This window comes from Leptodactylus fuscus, chromosome 7 (assembly GCF_031893055.1).
Source record: "Leptodactylus fuscus isolate aLepFus1 chromosome 7, aLepFus1.hap2, whole genome shotgun sequence".
NCBI lineage: Eukaryota > Metazoa > Chordata > Amphibia > Anura > Leptodactylidae > Leptodactylus > Leptodactylus fuscus.
The window spans coordinates 84,812,587-84,837,371 of NC_134271.1; the positions used below are offsets into that span (position 1 = coordinate 84,812,587).

Consider the following 24,785-nt stretch of genomic DNA (forward strand, 5'->3'; position numbering starts at 1 on the left):
CCCATAGTTTAGCAGTCCCGTCTGCTGTTCAGTCCTTAGATGGACCAGAGCAACATATAGGTGACGCCAGTGTGAACTTAACCTTAGTGGTTTACTTTCCTCCTAATATTGATAGCTCTGTTTTCCATCACTTGTCTCATTTATCATTATGTTCCTATGTCCTGTTATATATAAATAGGACTCTTCAGACATTGTGTATACCATGTGTGATGAAGAGACCTGAGCTATTTGTCATCCTCTTTTCTGTTAGCCATTAAAAGGTGCCAACCATTTCTATCTTTTATATCTACTGGTATAATATGGTCCAAAGATATTTTTTCCTTACACAAAATAGAACTAAGAGGCAGAAAATATCCACATGCAGGGTGCTGGCTATAGGGTCAGTATAAAGACATTGTCCAATTCCCCAGCCTAGAGATAAGAAACTGCTTTTTGTTAATACTGTAACCTATAATATCAGCCTTTATACAAATACCACTGAAATGCATTGAATGATATGATGTGATGTGATATATGATTTACTAGCTTTTACCCGCGACTTCGTCTGCGGTGATTTGAGAATTGGGCGGACACAGACGTGTGAAACTGTAAAAGTGCTTTAAAAAGTTTGGTGGGCTAGCAAATGTGATGTGATGTGTTGTATTGTGTATGTCGTGATACAGACAATGTGATGTGTTGTATTGTGTCAGACAATGTGATGTGTTGTATTGTGTCAGACAATGTGATGTGTTGTATTGTGTATGTCGTGATACAGACAATGTGATGTGTTGTATTGTGTCAGACAATGTGATGTGTTGTATTGTGTATGTCGTGATACAGACAATGTATAGTGGAAAGCTATATGTAAATGTGAGTGAGTAGAGTGAGGGCTACTCCTGAGGTGACAGTAAGGAGTGTGCAGGCAGGTTGAGGCAGGAAATGCCAGGCAGTGTGTGTGAGTCTATAGCTGGGGCTAGGAGTCCTGCTTTTGTGAGTCTCCTGCTAGGAAGCCATGTTGTTTAGTGGCACCAAAAGTAGCCTGTGACTCAATCCTGAGGGAAAACTATGTTTGTGGAAAATTGCACGCAAATCCGTCCAGGCGTTTTAGCGTGATTGAGGAACAAACATCCAAACATCCAAACACAAAAACTTTCACACTTATAATATTAGTAGGATGATATGTTATGATACAGGTCCCAATATCATCCATAATGATTTTCACCAGAGACATTTATGCCAAGTATATTTAGCATTCCATGAAAATGTGGTTGATAATACTCAAAGGGTTACTGCTATTCACTATTCACAGTCAGATTTGCATTTACAATTGTAGAAGTCACAGAACCGTGGTTTATCTACTAGCCATGTGGAGTCATATGATCCAATAGCATAGTCGGAAATGTGTCATCATCTTCTGAACTCTAAAAGTACCCTGTGCAATGAAAACCAGAACAATTCAGCTCTGGATGTAATGTACAAGACATGACTTGGCTTTCTATGTAGATTTAACCTGTAAGGTGATGGATCAGCATTGGAATAGGTAAATAATAATACATGAAATAAACACAACACAAGCCTCATAGATTGTAAGCTTTTGTGAGTAGGACCCTCTGTCCTATTGTGAGAATTGATTTATTACTCTGTAATGTATCATATTGTTTGTACTTGACCCCTATGATTTGTAAAGTGCTGTGGAATACACTGGTGATATAGAAACAAAATGTATTATTATTATCATTATTATTATTATAGCCTTTCTGGAGGATGGGGATATTGTATGATGAATCCTGTATATAGCAGGACAATTAAAACTTTACCCCATAATGCTCACTGTCACCCTGCCATACTGTGGTCTGTTACCCAGATGTTGAAAAAATCTTCAAAACAACTCATTACATCGCATTTCTGATGATATACGCGCTCACTCACTGCGTTCCTGCCAATTGATGTTGCAACAGCAAATTGTGTTTCTTGTGCAACATATAAAAATCAGATCTCAAACTCCCGTGTCCAACACATTCCAAAATATCCTGGCTTCAACTCTCCCTCTAGCCCCTTCCAAATCCAAGAGGTGGGGGGTTAGCTTTCCCAGAGAATAGATGTTTTCAATGTGAAGTCATTTGCTTTCTTAATGACATTTTTAGCATATTTTATAGTTGTAAGTGACAGGGGCGGCAAAAACCATAATACAGCCATAGGTACAAAAATATAAAGTCGGCAGTAGAGGATTCTGGGATTGGGCCAATACTTTCCCCTTATTTTTTTTCTAAATTTTCTTTTCTAGCCAGCAGGGGGCAACAGGCAGGTTACGTTCCTGAATAATGTCATTGTTGTTATTATGGCTAGGAAGTCTCTACGATTATCATGAAGTCAATGGACTGGGAACAGCTGTAGAAATAAAAATTTATAAGCCTGACCACAAAAAAAACCAACATCCCCAAAGGCAGAAGTTTCACCAGAATGAGACTTAAGAAAAACTATAAATTTCCCTTCATTATATAGATAATAAATGTTTAATGTAATAAGTTGCAATGAATTATTCTAGGCAGAAAACCTCCCAGTTGGCAGTTTTACTACCCTGACATTGATAAGTGTGGCCACAGAATGTCCCAACTACTGTTACCCCTTGTTAAAGGGATTATCCTGAAATTATTGATGAGGTCATTCATATCAGATCGTTGGGGGTCCAACACTCAGAATCCAGCCCTATCAACTGTTCTAAGTAGATAATACACAGGGAATGGAACAGAAAGTTACTCAAAAATTCCCAGGGCATATTATAGAGGAACAACACAATACAGAGCTATGAGGAAAGATCCTCCAGAATTGTTATATCATGGGAAAAGCAAATATTCAAATGGCCAAGTTAAGAGAGGCAAAAGGTACTGTTTAAGGATATGTCCACAGGTATCCGTCATCTGCAGCAGAATTTACACAGAAATGGATGATCTGCAGTAAAAGAGAAACCAAATGTAAGTAGATCTGTCACAGGTATAACTGCAGATCTGCCATTACCTGTAGTTTGCAGATGACACTTGTTCATATCGTATCCACTTTGCTGGCACTGTAGAACAAATCAGGCAGCGTCTCCGTCTCATTTGGACATACCCTAAGGACAGCATGTAAATGCTTTGAACTGATGTGTATGTGAGCACACTGGCACGAGTATAGTCACATATTTGACATGATGCTATTTTTATTTTTTCATTGCTGAAAGGACTGGAAACAATGCCAGCTCCAGCCAAAACAAGCAGCGATGTGTCAGTCTTAATGAGAGCTGAGCTCTCCAAGAACTGCAAGTAATTTGGGAAACTCTAGAGACACCTGGAGAGCACACAGCCCCAATAAGTCATCGTCTGTCTGCCTTCCCTCCATGCGTCTGGGTCAGGTCTAATAATATATAAAAATAAGAGAAAGGGAGAGTTGAAAACGGTGACCAGTTTCTAAATCTTAATAAATGTCAGGTGAGTAGAACAGGATGGCTACAGACTGATAGAGAGACAGGCGCATCACAGTAGGGGAGGGGTTTATCCAAGCATGGGAGGGGCTTATGAAAGAAGAGAGGATGAGCATTCATGGACAATAAATGTTTGCAGTTTGCTATGAAATCCACAATTACTTTCAAATGGGTTTTCCTATTAATGACATTTTGATTCCCTATCCACAGGACACGGAATGAACATGTGATCACTGGCAGTGTGGCCACTGGGATTCCCAGAGATTTAAAGAACAGGGACCTGTAAGTGCCTAAGAGTAGCCATATGAAAGGAATAGGGGCATGAGTGTACATCCGTTGGATATAGCTGCCACAGAAGTCTCATAGATGTGAATGCATTGGTGGCAGAGAATGTACACCACTACTCTGTTCACTTGGAACTATAAGGGGAACCTGTGGATCCTTATACTCTCGATCATTGCAGGTCCCAGTCGTGGAACCCCAGCAATCAGACACTCATCTCCTATCCTATAGATTTAATATTTCAAACACTATAATCACTAATTATTACACTTACCAACACATTGACTGCTCGCATCCATTTGATAACCAAAGCGACAAATAAGCGGTCTTGCGGGTGATGGGTAGCTGGACGCTGTTAGAGGTGGAGCCAGAGGGGAGGCTGCAGCAGGAACAAACTGGTTTCGGTAGGGTGATCTGTAAAATGTGTTTGTTCTAGGAATACAGAGGTAGCCTCCATTCTGATTGACACACATCATATCACCACGACAGGCATCTGCGATGATCCGGCATTCATCTATGTCTAGAGATAGAACCACAGTGAGTTATAGGTTTGAATGTGATCAGGTAAAGGGAGGCGGCAGTATGAATACAGAACGGAAGGAGTAACATGACTACAGGATCAGACTACATGCAAGTTTTTTATTGTCTTTAGCAATGGAGGATATATTGGAGCAAATTAAAAGTGGATCAGAATGGCGCAAGAGTGTACAGCCTGGTTCACACCTGTGTTCAGTATTCTGTTTGGGGAGTCCACTTGGGGACCCCCCCCCCCAACGGAATAACAAACGTATTGATAAGCAGGGAGCTTATGAAAGCACACAGACCCCATAGATTATAATAGGGTCCGTGTGTTTTCCATGTGGAGTCTGCTCGAGTCATTCAAGAACTACTTTCCTCTCCGCATGTTCTGTGCGGACACTGCGCAGAAAACACACGGACCCTATTATAGTCTATGGGGTCTGTGTGCTTTTATAAGCTCACTGCTGGTCAATGCTTTCAGAATTCCATTGGGTGAGTCCTAAAGCGGACTCTCCAAACAGAATACCGAACACAGGTGTGAACCAGACCTTAGGTGGGAGACCACAAAGAAAAATACTGCAGAGCCTGAAAGCCTGCACTAGCATTTTTGTTGACTTGAAGTTGAGGAAAGAGTAGATTTGAGAAAAGTTTTTGAGTTAAATGTGACTGAAGGAGGTAAGGGCTCACTCCAAGACTTGTGACATTGGGGACAATGTGGAGCTGGTAACTGTGATTAAAAGTTCTGGTGAGGAAAAATTAGGAATTCCCTTTTCTCCAAGGTTTAAAAGTGGTGGAATGAAAAGGATAATACAGCTATAGTCAGTAGTGTAGATGGGGTTCTAAAACTCAAGGATTCTCTGAACTGTACCAGGACAAAAATGTATAGATGGAGCTGTAACAGACAAGGAGGTGGTGTGTGAGTTAGAGAGATTAAAGTCTGTGTCTAAAAGGGATGAAAGACTTTATAACAGAAGGGAGCCTTCAACTATGTAGAGGGAAGAGGACAGGGCTAGAAGGAGAGGTGCAGAGCTGTTTGATTTTGGCAGTTAGCAGATCATTAGTGTTCTGGACTAGGGTCATTTCACTAGTGTTGGAACGTGAAGCCAGATTGTTTTGAGGTAAACTGGGTGGTGAGATGGAGTGATAGCTGGTTAAAGAGAATGGCATGTGGGAATGGGTGATAGCAGGACAAGAGAATGGGTTGTGAGATGGCGTCTTGAGGATCAGTGTGATGGTTGCATGTTCAAAAGGAGAGTGGACGATGTCCTTGGTTAGTAATAGGTTGAAGAGTTGAGTTAGGGCTGGGGTAAAGACAATAGGTTGAAGATAAGGTGGGGTGATGGGTCAGGTGCTTAGGTGGTGAGGAGCAATTTGGAGAGTAAGGTGGAAGCTTTTCACTTGTAAAGGAAGATATGAAGGTTATGGTAGGGAAAGGACTGAACAGTTGTAAAAAGGGACGTGGGGACTGTGGGTCAAAGCCTTCATGAACCTCTGAAATACATCCTCTGCTGAGTTGAGAAATATGGGAAGGACACAGGGGATAGTTAATAGTTTCTGAGAGTCTATCACTCCTCCCAAGCATATCCAACTACCACTACGTTACACTGATAAACAACATACCTTGGTTATCCAGGTCACTTTTGTAGATTTTACAAAAAACAACTTTGAAGTTTTATGTAAATGAGGCAGTTGGTGCATTGGGGGCAGGGCTTCAGTCCTGGTAGCACTGCTCTTGTCACTCTTGTAGTATGGATGATGTCAATAGTGGGATGATCAACTTTCACTGAATGGCAGGAGATGGTAAGGGTATGAGCAGCAGAGCAGTGCTCCTAGGGCTGAAGGCCCGCTGCTTGCCGCTCTTTTCTCTCCGTATTTTTCAAGCAGAGAGAGGAACGGAATCCCTGTACGGAGAGCCAACACTGGTGTGAACCTAGCCTAAGGCCCCATGTTGCAGAAACACAGTACTTTTAGCGTTCATTGAAATGCAGTGGGAAAAAAGCTATGCTTTACAGTCCCAGCAAAGTGAAAAAACAAAACAAAAAAAGAAACAAAAAAAACTATCAAACTGGCAGAAGGTTATTTAGTTGTTTTTAGCTACAATTCAATATGTGTGGCCTTAGCCTAAGTGGGTTGTACGCCATCATAAAACTTTTGCAAAAAAGTGCCATAGCTGTCTATGGGTTGCATTTGGTATTGTAGCTTAGTTACATTGAAGTGAATGCAGCTAAACTGGAAAAACCACACACAATCTAAGGACACGTGGAACTGTTTTTGGAAGAAAGCAGACATATTTCCCCAGTGCAACTCTTTTAAATCACAAAACAAACAGCCCCCTTTGCCCCAATACTTTTTTCAATATAATTTTTAGAACGTGCCTCAATACAACTTACCTAAGCACTCGCCGGTCGCTCTGTCCATCTCAAAACCATTAGTGCATTGACGCTGAAAGAAGGAGATATGGCATCATTAAACTTTACTCATAAATCATTGTCATCCTCTTCTGGTTCAGAAGCATATTCTGCTGCAGTGGATTATATAAGGTGTAGCGTCTAGCTATTGCTATGTACAGCTTTGCATGTGACTAGAGCATACAATATAACATAATCCCATATCTGTACAGTGTTATATAAGTGGATTCAGTTCAGCAATATAAGAGCATTTAGGACAGATCACTAACAAGAAAAAATATATATATACCGAGCAACCCAGATGATTCCCAAACATACACTTAAATATTAGAGATGAGCGAACAGTGTTCTATCGAACACATGTTCGATCGGATATCAGGGTGTTCGCCATGTTCGAATCGAACACCGCGTGGTAAAGTGCGCCAAAATTCGATTCCCCTCCCACCTTCCCTGGCGCCTTTTTTGCACCAATAACAGCGCAGGGGAGGTGGGACAGGAACTACGACACCGGGGGCATTGAAAAAAATTGGAAAAAGTCATTGGCTGCCGAAATCAGGTGACCTCCATTTTAGACGAATAGTGGATTTCAAATCCGGGTCATATGAGAATGTGAACTTTGTGACTAAGAGACAGGGATAGCTGTACAGGCAGGGATAGCTAGGGATAACCTTTATTTAGGGGGGAATGTTATTAAAAATAACTTTTTGGGGCTCTATCGGGTGTGTAATTGTGATTTTTGTGAGATAAACTTTTTCCCATAGGGATGCATTGGCCAGCGCTGATTGGCCGAATTCCGTACTCTGGCCAATCAGCGCTGGCCAATGCATTCTATTAGCTTGATGAAGCAGAGTGTGCACAAGGGTTCAAGCGCACCCTCGGCTCTGATGTAGCAGAGCCGAGGCTGCACAAGGGTTCAAGCGCACCCTCGGCTCTGATGTAGGAGAGCCGAGGGTGCACTTGAACCCTTGTGCAGCCTCGGCTCTGCTACATCAGAGCCGAGGGTGCGCTTGAACCCTTGTGCACACTCTGCTTCATCAAGCTAATAGAATGCATTGGCCAACGCTGATTGGCCAATGCATTCTATTAGCCCGATGAAGTAGAGCTGAATGTGTGTGCTAAGCACACACATTCAGCACTGCTTCATCACGCCAATACAATGCATTAGCCAGTGCTGATTGGCCAGAGTACGGAATTCGGCCAATCAGCGCTGGCTCTGCTGGAGGAGGCGGAGTCTAAGGTCGGACCTGAATGGAGACTGGTGTGGAGCGATCTTAGACTCCGCCTCCTCCAGCAGAGCCAGCGCTGATTGGCCGAATTCCGTACTCTGGCCAATCAGCACTGGCTAATGCATTGTATTGGCGTGATGAAGCAGTGCTGAATGTGTGTGCTTAGCACACACATTCAGCTCTACTTCATCGGGCTAATAGAATGCATTGGCCAATCAGCACTGGCCAATGCATTCTATTAGCGTGAACTGAGTTTGCACAGGGGTTCTAGTGCACCCTCGGCTCTGCTACATCAGATTGCTACATCTGATGTAGCAGTGCCGAGTGTGCATCAGATGTGTAGTTGAGCAAAACTGACTCAGCACTGCTAAGTCTCTGCATTCGCATAGGAATGCATTGGCCAGCCTTCGGCCAATCAGCACTGGCTCTGCCGGAGGAGGCGGAGTCTAAGGTCGGACCTGAATGGAGACTGGTGTGGAGCGATCTTAGACTCCGCCTCCTCCAGCAGAGCCAGCGCTGATTGGTCGAGTTCCGTACTCTGGCCAATCAGCACTGGCCAATGCATTTCTATGGGGAAAAGTTAGCTTGCGAAAATCGCAAACTGACAGGGATTTCCATGAAATAAAGTGACTTTTATGCCCCCAGACATGCTTCCCCTGCTGTCCCAGTGTCATTCCAGGGTGTTGGTATCATTTCCTGGGGTGTCATAGTGGACTTGGTGACCCTCCAGACACGAATTTGGGTTTCCCCCTTAACGAGTTTATGTTCCCCATAGACTATAATGGGGTTCGAAACCCATTCGAACACTCGAACAGTGAGCGGCTGTTCGAATCGAATTTCGAACCTCGAACATTTTAGTGTTCGCTCATCTCTATTAAATATATTTGAAAAGATCGTGTACCAAACACAAGGGAGATTTACAGCAGCAGTAATAACATCCAAATACCCCTTAGGGAACAATAAATGAAGAAGAAAGACCGATGGATGCGAGGATAAAGTAGCGCAGAGTAGCGCAGTTTATCCTCGCATCCATCGGTCTTTCTTCTTTAGGACAGATCAGTCTCCCTTCACCTCCCTGTAGGATATTACATTTAGTATTTTGATGGATTGAATAATTATATAAAAATTCTATGGAAAATAATTATAAACTTTAGGAAAAAATGCAATTTCTGGTGAAAAATTACGTAGCATTATAGTGTCAGATTGCCTTTAAGGGAACGTGGAGTGAAGCTGGCCAATGGGATCCCACGCTGAGCCAGCTGTGCTTGTTGGCCGCAGAACATAGTGGTTTGGGAATTGACATCGGATACACGTTTCTGGGATTATCTCAAAACCAAAATCTGCTTTTTCCAATTTAGGACAGCAGAGAGTAGTGAAACTGGGCCGAGAACTACTGAGGAGCATTGCTTGGGTGCTGTGTGTAGGATGAGAAAGGGCAAGCATTACATACTAAATGGGAAAAGACTAATAAATACACCTAATAAAGGACTTTGGGATATTAGTCTGCAGTAAATTTAACTGCAGTAACCAATGTCAGTAGGCTGCTGCCAAGGCAAATGAGATAATGTGTTGCATTAAAGGGGTCCTTGATGTTCATGATGAGAACATAGTTCAGACCACATGTGGAATATCATGTACAGTACTAAGAAATATTTAGAAGATGCTGAAATGGCTTCAGAGACGCGAGTGAACTACAATGCACAGAAAGATTCTGAAAAAAAATATTATTCAGTCAAAAAAAACACATAACATGGCTGAGAGGGGCGACCTAGTAACTATGTATAAAATATCATGGGTAATTGCAGAGATTTGTCCAAATGTCTGATAATCCCCTAGATCGTAACTCTAGCAAGTGGCCGTATACTAAGTCTACACGAGTGAAGGCTTCTACACCAACATAGATGGGGATTCTTCACTGTAAGAGCAGAGAGTCTATGGAAAACAATGCAATATGAAGGCAATCACATGAGAAGGAACAAAAGCAGATACCATATTCTCCCCATATATAATTAACCAGTGCTTACCTGTCCATATGCTGGGTCTTGGAGGCAGAAACTGAGTGTGATCAAGGCCAATATCCTGAAACAAAACACAAGCACATTTCAGATCTTCTGGTATATGACTGAGAATCCATCTGGGTCTATTCTAAATACTTAAGGTAGGCTATGAGAACAAGCTTGCTGATTGTTTCCAATGACCACTAGCAAAAATAGCAAGTGCAGCTCTGGAGTTTAATACAGACTGTAACTAAGAATAAGTACGTGTAAGTAATGTACGTACACAGTGACTTCACCAACAGAATAGTGATTGCAGCTCTGGAGTATAATACAGGATCAGTACAGGATAAGTAATGTATGTACACAATGACTCCACCAGCAGAATAGTGAGTGCAGCTCTGGAGTATAATACAGGCCATATCCCAGGATCAGTACAGGATAAGTAATGTCATGTATATATACAATGACTCCACCAGCAGAATAAGGAGTGCAGCTCTGGAGTATAATACAGGATAAGCAAAGGATAAGTAATGTATTTACACAATGACTCCACCAGCAGAATAGTGAGTGCAGCTCTGGAGTATAATACAGGCCATATCCCAGGATCAGTACAGGATAAGTAATGTCATGTATGTACACAATGACTCCACCAGCAGAATAAGGAGTGCAGCTCTGGAGTATAATACAGGATAAGCTCTGGAGTGTACAGATGTAGCCATTTGGTTACTAACTTAAACTTAGCACAAGTCAGTACTACAAGCAGCTATAAGAAACTTTGCAATATATATTTTAATAGAAAAAAATATCCTTTTTCTCCACTTATTAGATTTTTTCTCCCCCAAGGTGATATTCACTCTAAAACCCCATCAATTACCCACCAAATAATAAAAGAACTCTGTGTAGTTGGTTACGCAATTCCACTACCCTGATCCCAGAGAAGATTCAGACCCCACCAGTGCCAGTAATCGACGTGATGCGGATTGTTCTGCCAGTTCACGCTTAATGAAACATTTTTCTTGGCTTCCTTCACCAGGGTCTCTGGGAGAGGAACGGCCTCAAGTTATGATACATTAATGTGTGGAAAAACCACAGGAAAATCACCAATGCATTTTCCTTTCAATTCATTAAGCCTTTCAGAGGTTCCCAAATGCCTAAAGCAGTGACAGCCCTGTACATTATAAGTATTAGAGGACATAGGGGTAATACTGTCAGAAAGGTTCTGTCACCGACCATTAGGAGGTAACTGCTATATAAAAAAGCAATTATAGTTTATGGCATAGAAGAAAAACTTTGCCCGACAGTTAGTGAATTTATAATATGGAATAAAAATTTGCAAATAAATCCTCCAATGGTGGAAAAAGGGGAACTTGCTCTAGCGCAACCCTTTGGAAGAGGTGCCTGTTATAGTCACAGCACAGTAATCAGACATTTACCTGCTAAGGATCACATGACCATAGATTGTATAACACATGACGATGGCTCGTATATCATGTGACCATGGATTGATTTCTATCCAAAACAAATCAGCACATAATTGGCATTGCTACCAAGTGAACATGGTAAGAAAAATAAATAAAAAACAACACAAAAATGTATATTCTTGTTACATTACGGTAGGTTCACACTAGCATTCGTCTCGCCTTCGTTCAGGTCCAAATGGGGACCTGAGAGCTTGTTCGCTAAAAAAGCGAGTACCCACGGACCCTATAGACTTTTCTCTCTGTCAATTATAGTATAAAACCGGCGGAGAGAAAAGTCCTCCATCTATGACTTTTCTCTACACCGATTTTAGATGCAATGTGCTGTCCTGTTTCCTATGGAGACTCCAACGCACATGTGAACCTAGACTTACTCATCTCTCAAAAACATTGAATAAAAAGTGATCATAATGCTCCAGAAAAGTGTACAGATGAAAACTACAGCTCATCCTGCAAAACAAATATTCCCCTACTCAGATTGGTCAAACTGAAAAATTCATAAATAATAGTTCCTTGAATATGGCGATGCAAAAACTAAATACTTATTTTATAAAAATGTTATTGTACAAGAGCAGTAAAACGTAAAAAACTATTTATGAGGGTGTTCACACATTGGAATTTGATGCTGAATTTTTTCTGCTTTTGTTAAAAACCAAAGAGGATTTTGATGCTGAATTTGAAGCGAATTTTGAGACTGAATTTGAAGCAGAATTTGGAGAAGAGTGCCAATGTATTTTGCTTCTGCACCAATGGAAAAGGTCTATTTCCTGCCTCCCATTCGTTTCCATGGAAGTTCTCAGGCAGAATCCACCTGAAGAATGAGCAGGACACTTATTTTTTCCATTAGCTGATAAAATCAGTTATTGCTTCCCAATGAAATGAATGAAAGGAAGTTTTCAGGCACAATTTGAGATAGATTTTGAAGCAGATTCCACCTCAAATTCAGCATCAATTTCCTAAGTATGAACACCACTTAGGTCTTTTTCAACCCACTAACAGTTCTATGCGCATGCCTGTGTTCTGTCCATGAGCCGAGTCTGTGTGTCCTCAGTATTTCCTGAACTGACCATGGCCGTGTGAATGGAACTACCTGCATCATAGTAAGGTAAGATGTTGCGGACTCCTGAGTAGCTGTAGCATTCCTGTACCGAGCTGGTAGCTTTATGTCAGCTTTATACAGTATTGCTACAGCTTTAGGGAACTTGCTGATCATAACTTTCTATGAGATCCATTCACATGACTGTGTTGAGTATGTAAACACACAGACCAAAGTATCTCCTAAACCAATAAAAATGCTGTTTAGGGATCTTTAGCAGAAACAGAAAGATATCTTTATGGCCAGATTAAGGAGTACAGAGAAAATCATCTTTTTATAGATATGTAAATCATCCTCCAAGTGCACTGGGGGAGGGGACTGGTTTACCTGATTTGCCTAAAGACAGCTGCAAGTGCTCTGACTCTCCTCTGCAAATGTCCTCCCTTTAGCAGTGAATGATGTTAACAGCCTGTGCCTTTGTCAAGGCAAATGACAATGGAATGGAATTGGTGGCCTGTACTGGCACTTGTCACCAACACCCACAGGGGTCAGTAGGTTTTTTTTATGGAAAGCCACTTTACCTATCATTTTGTTTCGGCCATGTGTGAGGATACCAGAGTACTCAGAGGAAACCCACTCACATGCAGGACGAACATATAAACTCTGTGCACATGTGGCCTTTGGTCATATTTGAACCCAGGACCCCAGAGTGTCAGACCTCTGGCCCCAGACCCAATGCTCTTTGAGGCTGATTTGCCTATACTATAGTACTGTTCTCAAGAATATGGTTACTTTGGAGGATAGTTTTGCTCATATATCAACAGCAACATTGCAAATATAGCTTGATACTAACCTAAATGTACAACATTATAACTACTAAATACTGCTCCTATATACAAGAATGAAACTACTATAATACTTCCTCCTAGGTACATGAATATAACTACTATACTACTACTTTGTTTTACTAGAATATAACTACACTGACAGCTTGCTCCATAGACTGGCCATTACTTCCTGGGTCTCTACAATGCTGCAGCTCCCGGTTCTGCCTGCTCTCTATAATTCCTTCGCTTCCTCTTGTGCTCAGAGACTTTGTAAACCTTCTACAGTGATAGCACAACTTTCATTCCTGGATTCTTAGATCTTATCTTGCCCTGCGCAACCTCCAATTTCTTCATTATAGGCACTTAAAAAACAATCTGATGTTCTGCCTCTGGCAAAAATATACAGTGAGAACCACACAGGGTTTGGATGATGTTCTCTCCAGGAGTGATAGTCTGTAATCTGTCTCTCAGAAGGGTAACCACAGGTTACACATCACCGTTTTGTCTTCTTTCATTTATCGAATCAGTGGGGTCTGATATAGAAACCCCCACCCTCAGCTGTTTTCAATCCAGTGTAGAAAGCCATAAGCAAAATACTCTATACATTGTGCAATGGCTGTGCTGCACTATTACAGCTCAGCTAATACACATTGGGGGAGAGTTACTGAGAAAAATGCACCAGAATTCTGGCAGAAAAACTGTCTAACATGCCTCACTCCACACTTCACAACTTTCATGGCAATGCTGCCTACCGTGCAACAAAAAATGTACCAAATTTGGCTCTATATGTTGTTTGCATTTCTCCATGAACAAGGTGGTCTGCAACACACTGAATCTTCTAAAACTTGAAAATCTTTAATTCATCTTAGATTAAAATACAAAGTCCAAATAAAAAAGTGCAATAGTAGGAAAAACATACATGGCGAATAGGGATAAAATTATCTCTGACGCGTTTGGGGGTAAATACACCCCTTAGTCATAGTGAAATGAACACTGAAGTTACCCCCGAAATTACTATTTACCTCAAAACGTGTCAGCGATAATTTTATCCCTATTCACCATGCATGTTTTTTCTACTATTGCACTTTTTTATTTGCACTTTGTTTTTTAATCTAAGATGAATTAAAGATTTTCAAGTTTTAGAAGATTCGGTGCATTGTGGACCATCTTTTTCTTCTTTCACATTACTGATTTTCCTCTTCAATCCGGAGGCCTGGTTTAGCACCCCAAAGTACTTCAATATATGTGGTAAGCGCAAGTTTTCAGCTACTTTTTTTCTTATATGCAGACATTTGTAATGGATACAAGCAGTAAATTTCTCTCTGGATGATTCGTGCGGACGCCACACAGACCCCATTATACTCTATGGGGTCCGTGTGGTTTTGTTTTTTTTAGCTAACTTAGCTAACTTTTTAATGCGTTCGGTATTCTGTTCATGGGGTCCCCAAGCTGACTCCCTGAACAGAATACCGAACGCAGATGTGAACCAGGTATAAGGCATTACATTTACCTGTGCCATTGTCTTTTCTCTTAGGGTGGGCACACTCCAGTGCCGGGTCTCTGCTTTAGGCAATCTGCTGGATTTCTGTCTCCTGCCCGAGAAACTGGAGAGGAGACGGAAACCTGGTAGTCAGTTTTCAAATCCATTCACTTGAATGGGTTTGTAAAGTGACTGCCCGTGTGCATCTTGTGTCTCTCCGCAGCAAAACCTTTTTTTTTTTTTTTTTTAACTGGTCACAAAGTTCTGCATGTCCGACTTTGCGTCCGGGTAGAAAAACCGCTTTCGCTGCGGAGAGGCACAAGACACACACGGGTGGTCACTTTGCAAATCCATTCAAGTGAATGGATTTGAAAACTAACTGCTGGGTTTCCGTCCCCTCTCCAGTTTCTCAGGCAGAAGACGGAAACCCATCGAATTGCCTGGAATGGAGACTGGGCGCAGATGTGAACCCGCTTTAAGAGAGTTGTTTCTTTCTTTTATAATCTCTCCATTAACCCATTTGTTATCTGTTTGTGTACTCAGTGCTAAAATAATACAGTGCTGCGATGGAGAATACACAGAAGCTGTGTCTGCTACATAGTTGCCAGGTGCTGGATATATTATACTGCTGGCACCTGGCTCTCTCACTGCCAAAGTCAGTGATAACTCCAGTCCAGCAATTTATCCCCTTAAATGCTGTAATCAATACTGATCACAGAATTTAAGAGGTTGGGGTGGGTTCCTTCTCTCCCTCCCTTTGCCCCCTGCAATGAGAATGCAAGCAAGGGGGTACCATGGTAGCCAGAAAGCCCAAAATGACCTCTAGGCTATCATGTATAGAAGCCTATTAGGCCCTGCCAGAAATGACCCTGCCTAATAAGCATTTACAGAGATGTCCAATATCATGTTCAAGTTCTCTTAAGAGACTAAATTAAAAATAAAAACTTGAACACCCAAAAATCTATAAAATAAATTACAGAATTGCTCTTTGTTCCTGCAATAACCATAAAAAATATAGCTAGTCACTCAAAAAAACAAGCTCCTGTATGGAAATGTTGACTGGAAAATTTGGAAAAAAAAGACTTTTGACATGTGGACATTCAGAAACAGAAGAAGTTGCTTCATCATTAATGGGTTAATGTTTTTCTTCCACTTATTCAAGTCGTAAAATATGCTTTCTTCATTCCCCCTCCCCCCTTTATGCAGGAGTCAGAATGAAGTCCTCATATGGGGGGACCATCCTGAGCTCTTAATTTATAAGAATCCTCTATAAGGGTAAGTTCACACTGAGTTTATTGGTCAGGATTTTGAGGCCATATCCACCTCAAAATCCTGACCAAAAAGACTGATTTCAATGGGAGCCGCTCAGGTCTTTTTTCCAGGATCCATTTATTCCCGCTCCCGGAAAAAAGAAGCGAGATGCTCATTCTTCAGACCGTTTTGCCTCGCGATTCGGCCTGAAGACACACTCTCCTCCGGACTAGGCCCATTCATTGGGCCTAATCCAGAGCGGAGTGTGCGGCTGGATGCCAGTGCAGTGCATCGGCTTTCAGTTGTGGCTACAGGTTTTTGGATCACAACCTGAGGTGGCCTCCACCGCAGGTTGCGATCCAAACAACCCTGTGTGAACTTAATAATAAGTTCACATGGGTTTTTTTGGATCGGAACTTGAGGCAGCCTTCTGATCCAAAAACCGGGTAGCTGCGACTGAAAGCCGGTGCACTGCACCGACATCCAGCCGCACACTCCGCTCTGGATTAGGCCCAATGAATGGGCCTAGTCCGGAGGAGAGTGTGTCTTCAGGCCGAATCGCGAGGCAAAACGGTCTGAAGAATGAGCATCTTGCTTCTTTTTTCCGGGAGCCGGAAGAAACGGCTCACGGAAAAAAAGACCTGAGCGGCTCCCATTGATTTCAATGGGAGCCGTCTTTTTGATCAGGGTTTAGAGGCGAATACGGCCTCAAAACCCTGACAAAAAAAACTCTGTGTAAACTTACCCTTATGGAAGGTTCTGTAGCTTTGTAATATACATTGGCACATATTACTAATCCTGTTAAAAATTTAGACCAAACTTGTTAACATTTCTGGACTGTTGACCTTGTGCGATGTATGTGGCTTCCATAGTATGCTCTTTTTATCACACAGCACAGCCAAGTCTCATTTTTTAAATCCCATGCCCATTTGATGGGGGACATTGAATGTTCAATGAAGCCTTGAGGAGATGTAAAAACTCTTGCAAGATTCTGAGAATACTTCCCCTTTTCCAGGAGCCTCCTAGACATTCCAGAACAGTCAACAATTTTGATTTAGACAGAGCAAATGAAGATTAAACAGTCTAAAAATGCACCAGATTTATCACAGTAACTGATGCTGGATGATAAATTTGGTGAACATTATGTATATGTTTACACTGCCTGTTGGCTGGCTTTTATTGTAGCAGAACTATTCAGAAAAATTTGGAGCATTCTAAATATTTTCAACAAAAATGAGAAATGATTCTTTGTCCTCTTATCAACCCCCGAACTGACATTGACTTTGCTAGTACGTCTTGGACTCTCATGATGGACTGCAAATTGCAGAAGTATAACATTACATAGAAGTCTATGAAAAGGGGGAGTGAGCAGGAGCCAAATGAGAGTGACAAAGGCATAGACAAAGGCTGCTAGAGCTTAATAGTAATTTCTATCTTACCTTAACACAGGTCAACGCTTCCTTAAAATGTCCTATATGGAGACTTCTGTGTGTGAGGGAGAGGGAGCTTTTCGCTACTACTTTGTGTGTAGTGTATGGGAGACATCATAGCAATTAGTCTTCACCCAACAGCTCAAGGAGAAGTGAAAATTAGATATTGATCTCGCAGAAAGCGAAACTGCTAAATATACTGAACAAATATAATGGCCAGGAATATAGTTACTCCTCATGCACACATATTGTACTATTGATTTATGTAAAGTTTTTTAAAAGTTTAGGTAGACTTTAAGCTCCACCCCTTGTATGACAAGCATTTCCCTTCAAGTCACACCTTCTTGTCAGAAAAGAAAAGAAAAGCAGCATATAAACACATAAATGGGGCACAAGGCAGATGCACCCGTTTTTGGACACAATTTAAGGCTACATGCAAACAAATGTGCATTATAGCGTCCATGATCTGTGTGCCGTCTGTGCCCTCCAAGGGCCATTTCTATTTCTCCATTGAGCCTGGGTCTCAAATCGGGCAGGAATAGAACCTGTCCTCAGTTTTGCACTCTGTTCATGGCACCCTACACGATCCCATGATTATACATAGTTGCACATACGGGAGCCATTGAAAATAACTGGTCAGTGTGCTAGTCAATAAAAACACAGCTAGCAAACTGAAAAAGCACATGTTCATGTGCATAGAGCCAAAAAATATGGGACATTGGGGAGGAATTCATCAAATTCTCTACACAACAGTGGCATCGAATAATAGTAAATTGCTGATTTGCAAGTAAATAAAGGTGCAAGTCACATTTTCTGAAAGTGGGTGGGGCCAGGGTGAGCATGGGCGGGGCCACTGACCACTATGCTGATCAACATTTATACCCTGTAGCTGTCCACTTTGGTGGTTGGCAAAGGGAACATAAAGACTAGTGTACAATATTCCAGCCTTCACAAATCCCTCCCATTATCTTAGAAATGTTTCCCTTTGCGTTTTGCCTTATCATAATTTTCCAGATTTCTGCTGTTAATGAATGTGAATATTCTGATTTACATCCACAGACTAAAGTCTCATCATGAACATGTCCAATTGATACAGGTTGATGCAGGAGAGATCTACACTAAATATAACAAAGTACCTACCTGTGTCCATTGGATAGGTTCACATTCACTGACAACAAGCAGGAATACCTACAGCAACCAATCATAGCACAGCTTTCATTTCTTAAATCACTCATGAAAAATTAAAGCTGCTCTGTGATTGGTTGCAAAATGCAACAAAGACAGTCCTATTGGAAGAATGCAGGGCTCCTTGTATTAATATTTGTCAGGGGCTCAGCAGGGGGAGGGTTAAAGTTTTGGCTTATACTGGGGATGTGTGGGATGATGGCGATCATCTGCAGAATGTGTGTAAAGTGTGACTTTCTGCGGGTAATGGAGACATACAATGTGCTTTACAGATGTGCAGTACAACAGAAAGAACAGGAGGGAGAGGTACAAGTGGTTGCCTGCTGTGGTACTACAAGTCTCAGCATTTCCTTTTAATTTGTGAAGCACAGATGTTAAAGAGTTTACGCTCACATAGATAGAAGATGGCGGTTTTTAGGATTGAATTGAAAAAAAATTGGCAAGGTGTATTCTCCTGAAAGGATGTGGTTGCATTTATCTTAGAAAATCAATGCGAGGATCTGGGTCCTCAAAAATGGAAAAGGGTCTCTGCCCTGGTTGGTCCATAAACTCACGTTGCACTTTACAATACCAGCAAAGTGAATGACATTTTGGTTCATGTAATACACATGTTGCAGAAAAAAAAATTACATGGAAAAGCTGTGCTTTCACAGCACCAGAATGAAAATCTGGCGTAGATTCCTATTCTAATTCACCTCAGGAAATTGGTGTAAGTTTTAGTAAATCAGCTGGTCCCCACCTCGGGCTGCCCCCATCCTTGCCCTGCAATGCCTACAGTTACAGAATGTGGTTGGCGAGGTGCAGATCAGGACCTGAGGTGCACATTTGGCACAAGAAAGGGTGTTGTGCCAAACATGCACCCCAATATATATCATGGGGGCTTTCCATAGGAGAGCAGATAACTTGCAAATGTGTGGAGGCCCAGTCGCCTCAGATCTCTACTGACCTTTTGTCCCCTATTGTAAATAAAGTGATGGCCAAGGATAGGGAATCATTTGTTTTCATGGGAAAACCCCTTCAGGCTTAGGCCCCATGTTGTGGAAACGGCACATTTTTGCTGCCGATTTTACTGAAGGCTTTTGAACCAAAGTCAGAAGTGACTTAAAAAGGAATGGTAATTAGAGATGAGCGAACAGTGTTCTATCGAACACATGTTCGATCGGATATCAGGGTGTTCGCCATGTTCGAATCGAATCGAACACCACGTGGTAAAGTGCGCCAAAATTCGATTCCCCTCCCACCTTCCCTGGCGCCTTTTTTGCACCAATAACAGCGCAGGGGAGGTGGGACAGGAACTACGACACCGGGGGCATTGAAAAAAATTGGAAAAAGTCATTGGCTGCCGAAATCAGGTGACCTCCATTTTAGACGAATAGTGGATTTCAAATCCGGGTCATATGAGAATGTGAACTTTGTGACTATGAGACAGGGATAGCTGTACAGGCAGGGATAGCTAGGGATAACCTTTATTTAGGGGGGAATGTTATTAAAAATAACTTTTTGGGGCTCTATCGGGTGTGTAATTGTGATTTTTGTGAGATAAACTTTTTCCCATAGGGATGCATTGGCCAGCGCTGATTGGCCGAATTCCGTACTCTGGCCAATCAGTGCTGGCCAATGCATTCTATTAGCTTGATGAAGCAGAGTGTGCACAAGGGTTCAAGCGCACCCTCGGCTCTCCTACATCAGAGCCGAGGGTGCGCTTGAACCCTTGTGCAGCCTCGGCTCTGCTACATCAGAGCCGAGGGTGCGCTTGAACCCTTGTGCACACTCTGCTTCATCAAGCTAATAGAATGCATTGGCCAGCGCTGATTGGCCAATGTATTCTATTAGCCTGATGAAGTAGAGCTGAATGTGTGTGCTAAGCACACACATTCAGCTCTACTTCATCGGGCTAATAGAATGCATTGGCCAGCGCTGATTGGCCAGAGTACGGAACTCGACCAATCAGCGCTGGCTCTGCTGGAGGAGGCGGAGTCTAAGATCGCTCCACACCAGTCTCCATTCAGGTCCGACCTTAGACTCCGCCTCCTCCGGCAGAGCCAGCGCTGATTGGCCGAAGGCTGGCCAATGCATTCCTATGCGAATGCAGAGACTTAGCAGTGCTGAGTCAGTTTTGCTCAACTACACATCTGATGCACACTCGGCACTGCTACATCAGATGTAGCAATCTGATGTAGCAGAGCCGAGGGTGCACTAGAACCCCTGTGCAAACTCAGTTCACGCTAATAGAATGCATTGGCCAGCGCTGATTGGCCAATGCATTCTATTAGCCCGATGAAGTAGAGCTGAATGTGTGTGCTAAGCACACACATTCAGCACTGCTTCATCACGCCAATACAATGCATTAGCCAGTGCTGATTGGCCAGAGTACGGAATTCGGCCAATCAGCGCTGGCCAATGCATTCTATTAGCCCGATGAAGTAGAGCTGAATGTGTGTGCTAAGCACACACATTCAGCACTGCTTCATCACGCCAATACAATGCATTAGCCAGTGCTGATTGGCCAGAGTACGGAATTCGGCCAATCAGCGCTGGCTCTGCTGGAGGAGGCGGAGTCTAAGATCGCTCCACACCAGTCTCCATTCAGGTCCGACCTTAGACTCCGCCTCCTCCAGCAGAGCCAGCGCTGATTGGCCGAATTCCGTACTCTGGCCAATCAGCACTGGCTAATGCATTGTATTGGCGTGATGAAGCAGTGCTGAATGAGTGTGCTTAGCACACACATTCAGCTCTACTTCATCGGGCTAATAGAATGCATTGGCCAATCAGCGCTGGCCAATGCATTCTATTAGCGTGAACTGAGTTTGCACAGGGGTTCTAGTGCACCCTCGGCTCTGCTACATCAGATTGCTACATCTGATGTAGCAGTGCCGAGTGTGCATCAGATGTGTAGTTGAGCAAAACTGACTCAGCACTGCTAAGTCTGCATTCGCATAGGAATGCATTGGCCAGCGTTCGGCCAATCAGCGCTGGCTCTGCCGGAGGAGGCGGAGTCTAAGGTCGGACCTGAATGGAGACTGGTGTGGAGCGATCTTAGACTCCGCCTCCTCCAGCAGAGCCAGTGCTGATTGGTCGAGTTCCGTACTCTGGCCAATCAGCACTGGCCAATGCATTTCTATGGGGAAAAGTTAGCTTGCGAAAATCGCAAACTGACAGGGATTTCCATGAAATAAAGTGACTTTTATGCCCCCAGACATGCTTCCCCTGCTGTCCCAGTGTCATTCCAGGGTGTTGGTATCATTTCCTGGGGTGTCATAGTGGACTTGGTGACCCTCCAGACACGAATTTGGGTTTCCCCCTTAACGAGTTTATGTTCCCCATAGACTATAATGGGGTTCGAAACCCATTCGAACACTCGAACAGTGAGCGGCTGTTCGAATCGAATTTCGAACCTCGAACATTTTAGTGTTCGCTCATCTCTAATGGTAATCTTAAAAGGAAGGTCTTTCACATTGCCTGTATATTAAATCCACTGCGGACTTTGGCTCATAAAAACACAAAATCTTCAACAAAAAAGTTGCGTTCCTGTGCCTTTATCTGTCTAGTCGCTTTGTTAGCACTTGGGGGAAGGGAGATGCATCAAGCTGCTTAAGTGTAGTTTTCTGGCACAAAAAATACATATTTTTTAGTAAAATTATAACTTTTTATGTCACTCCTAGTACTTTCCTAAAAATGCCAGAACGTGGCGTATATTATTTTTAAAATATATGGCAGCAAGGGTAGCATGTGTTTTCTGTTGCGCAAAGAGACGGAAATGCGCCTGTGTGTGTGGTGGATTTTCCAACCTGAACAGGATTCCAGGAGCGGGACTCCTTGCATTAGAGATAACTACACTGCTAGGAGTCACTCTCCTTGCACACTGTACAGGTTGGGTATTCCAGAACACACTTGTACAGAGTTTCATGAGTGAAATTTAGCCATATGAATCCATTGAATGGAGTTTACCACCACCAAGCTTCCCTCTAAATCACTTCTATACTATAGGGCCGGTAAGTGACATAGTGAACAGAACTTTTTGTGTAATCTTTCTGCCAATAAAATAAACTTTATCCGACCGTAACCAATTTAGCCATTCACGGCACCCAAGATATGGCCACACCTGCCAGAGCAACCATTCTCACCTGTGGTTGCCACCCGGAGCCGCCCTTTACTGTATACAGTTGACAGGTGCCGATGTGCAGAGATCACAGGCAGAAACACTTGCTCTGACAGGCTCGGCCGTGCCCCAGATACGCCCAACAGTTCATTCCCATATGGTTTAAAAGTTGATTTTCGCAACAGCAGGTTTGCATTTTAGCACAAAATCTCATGTCACTAACAGCCCCTACAGCAGCATAGAAGTGGTTTAGAAGTGTCTTAGGTGGTGGTAGAGTCCCTTTTATAGGGATATGCCGCTTAATGAATTTGTGTTGTTGTATCCTCCTTATTCTTGTACTTATCTTATACACCAGTTACATCATGCATAATACTCCAGTCACATTCATTAGTTTCTTGTGATTAGCAAGTGTATCAGTGTAACATTGTTGCTTTGAAAAACATTTGATGTTATAAGCATATAAGAATAGAAATAAAATTATTCCAAACTGATACAAGTAACAACGTGACGTACCTCGCAAACAAGTCAGGCTCTATTCAAAAAATGGATGCAACATAAACTTGAATGTTTTTTGGATGGACACAAAAGTATTTTATATGGCAGCAACAGATTTATTTATTTTTTTTAAACGTTGATGGCTGATCAACACTGATGGCCATCCGTTTGCATCCGTTAAATGGATGTCTACAAGGTGATCTGTATATTACTAGCCATACTAGTAACCTAGAAATGACACTGTCCAAGCCAGATAACTATAAAAATAAGGCTTTGTTGAAAATTAAAATATTAGTTTCAATTTAATGTATTGGAGCAGATACATATAAGTATCATATACAAGCTCTTAAATAAAAGTGTATAAAATGAAAAGATAAACCACTGAAAATACTACTATCTCCTGGTTCTGGTTATATTACTTATCTTTCCTTATAGCACAGTGTACAATGGAAAGCAGTCATGCGAAAATAATAAAAATTACTGAAAAAACAAAAAATAATCGCAAAATCTCATGAGATCTTTCTCTAGAGCAAACCCCACCGGTCCATGGCTCAGACGACAGGCTGCACTCCCCAATTCAGGGGGTTCTGATACAAGCATAGCAGAGATGTGGGCACCAGGCCCCCCATTACCCAGCAGGACAGAGTAATCTAGAACCTTACCTGAAGTTGAGCATGGTGAGGGATGTGGACGCCCAGGGTGCAGTTGAGGAATCAGCAGCTGAGGGGGTCTCTCTGAGTTTCTTGGTGTGGGAATGGAGGATGATGTCAGGAGGAGGGAGAGCTCTGCAGCCAGCCCCGTCCACACTGAAGTGAGCTCTGGGGGTGCACCTGGTTCAGCTTAGCCCGACTGTAATTCTACATTAGACCAGTCGTAGGAGGAATGTAAGAAATGAGCTCTTCATTTTCGGAGTATGCTAAACAATGCAAATAGGGGCCTCGTCTGAGACAGATGGTTCTGATTAGTCAGTTCACCAACTGGCCAGACTCCTCACAACAATCTTGGGGTGACTGCCAAAGAAAAAGGAAGGGGGGTAAGGTTATACACATTAACCCTTCCCCTGCAGTAAAAGCCTCTTGTTTTGGACTTTTCCTGTAAAACATAAAAGCAACAGGAGTGGAAACTGGAGAAAAAAAAAAGTACTTTGACTGAATTCCTAAATCCCTGTCTCATTGAGTAATTAACTTTCCTCCTCTGTGTAATTATTACAGTGATTTATTACAGTACATGGGAACTACAGTAAGAAATGCTAGAGAAGGGAATGTGGGACCTGGCCATTGGACACCAGCTGCTCTCACCGCTGACATTGATACAATGGGCAACAAGGTGACTACTAGATCCATTTACAGAGTGTTCTGGTCCAGGACACGCAATACAAAGCTAAAAGTAGCAATACTGAAAAATCCACATATTTTCCATTTCATGACTGCGCACTGATCATTACAAGGAGGAGGGATCACATTGAATAGTTATCTTATGAGGGAACTAACCCCACAAGCAGAAGAGCCGCTTCATTTGACTAGTTGCCATATGACCGTTTCCGCTGTGGATGGACCCAATTTCCATCAGCGATACAGTCTGCTGGGAGATGTGGGGGAAGGGGCACAGACAGACTGAAAAGTTTCTAAATCGATGG

At 42.5% G+C, this 24,785-nt stretch overlaps 1 protein-coding gene across 1 annotated transcript in view; it reads right to left on the reverse strand.

The window, feature by feature from the left end:
- The window catches only part of FBLN5 (fibulin 5), a 56,809-nt gene extending 32,653 nt beyond the window's left edge, over window positions 1–24,156 (reverse strand). Inside the window, exons 1-4 of the mRNA XM_075282419.1 lie at window positions 23,812–24,156; window positions 9,896–9,950; window positions 6,628–6,679; window positions 3,993–4,238 (exon numbers count right to left, since the gene is read on the reverse strand). Coding sequence (XP_075138520.1) covers window positions 3,993–4,238; window positions 6,628–6,679; window positions 9,896–9,950; window positions 23,812–23,825 — 367 coding nt within the window. The 5' untranslated portion in view covers window positions 23,826–24,156. The remainder of the gene's footprint in view (window positions 1–3,992; window positions 4,239–6,627; window positions 6,680–9,895; window positions 9,951–23,811) is intronic.
- Window positions 24,157–24,785: the final 629 nt, after the last annotated feature.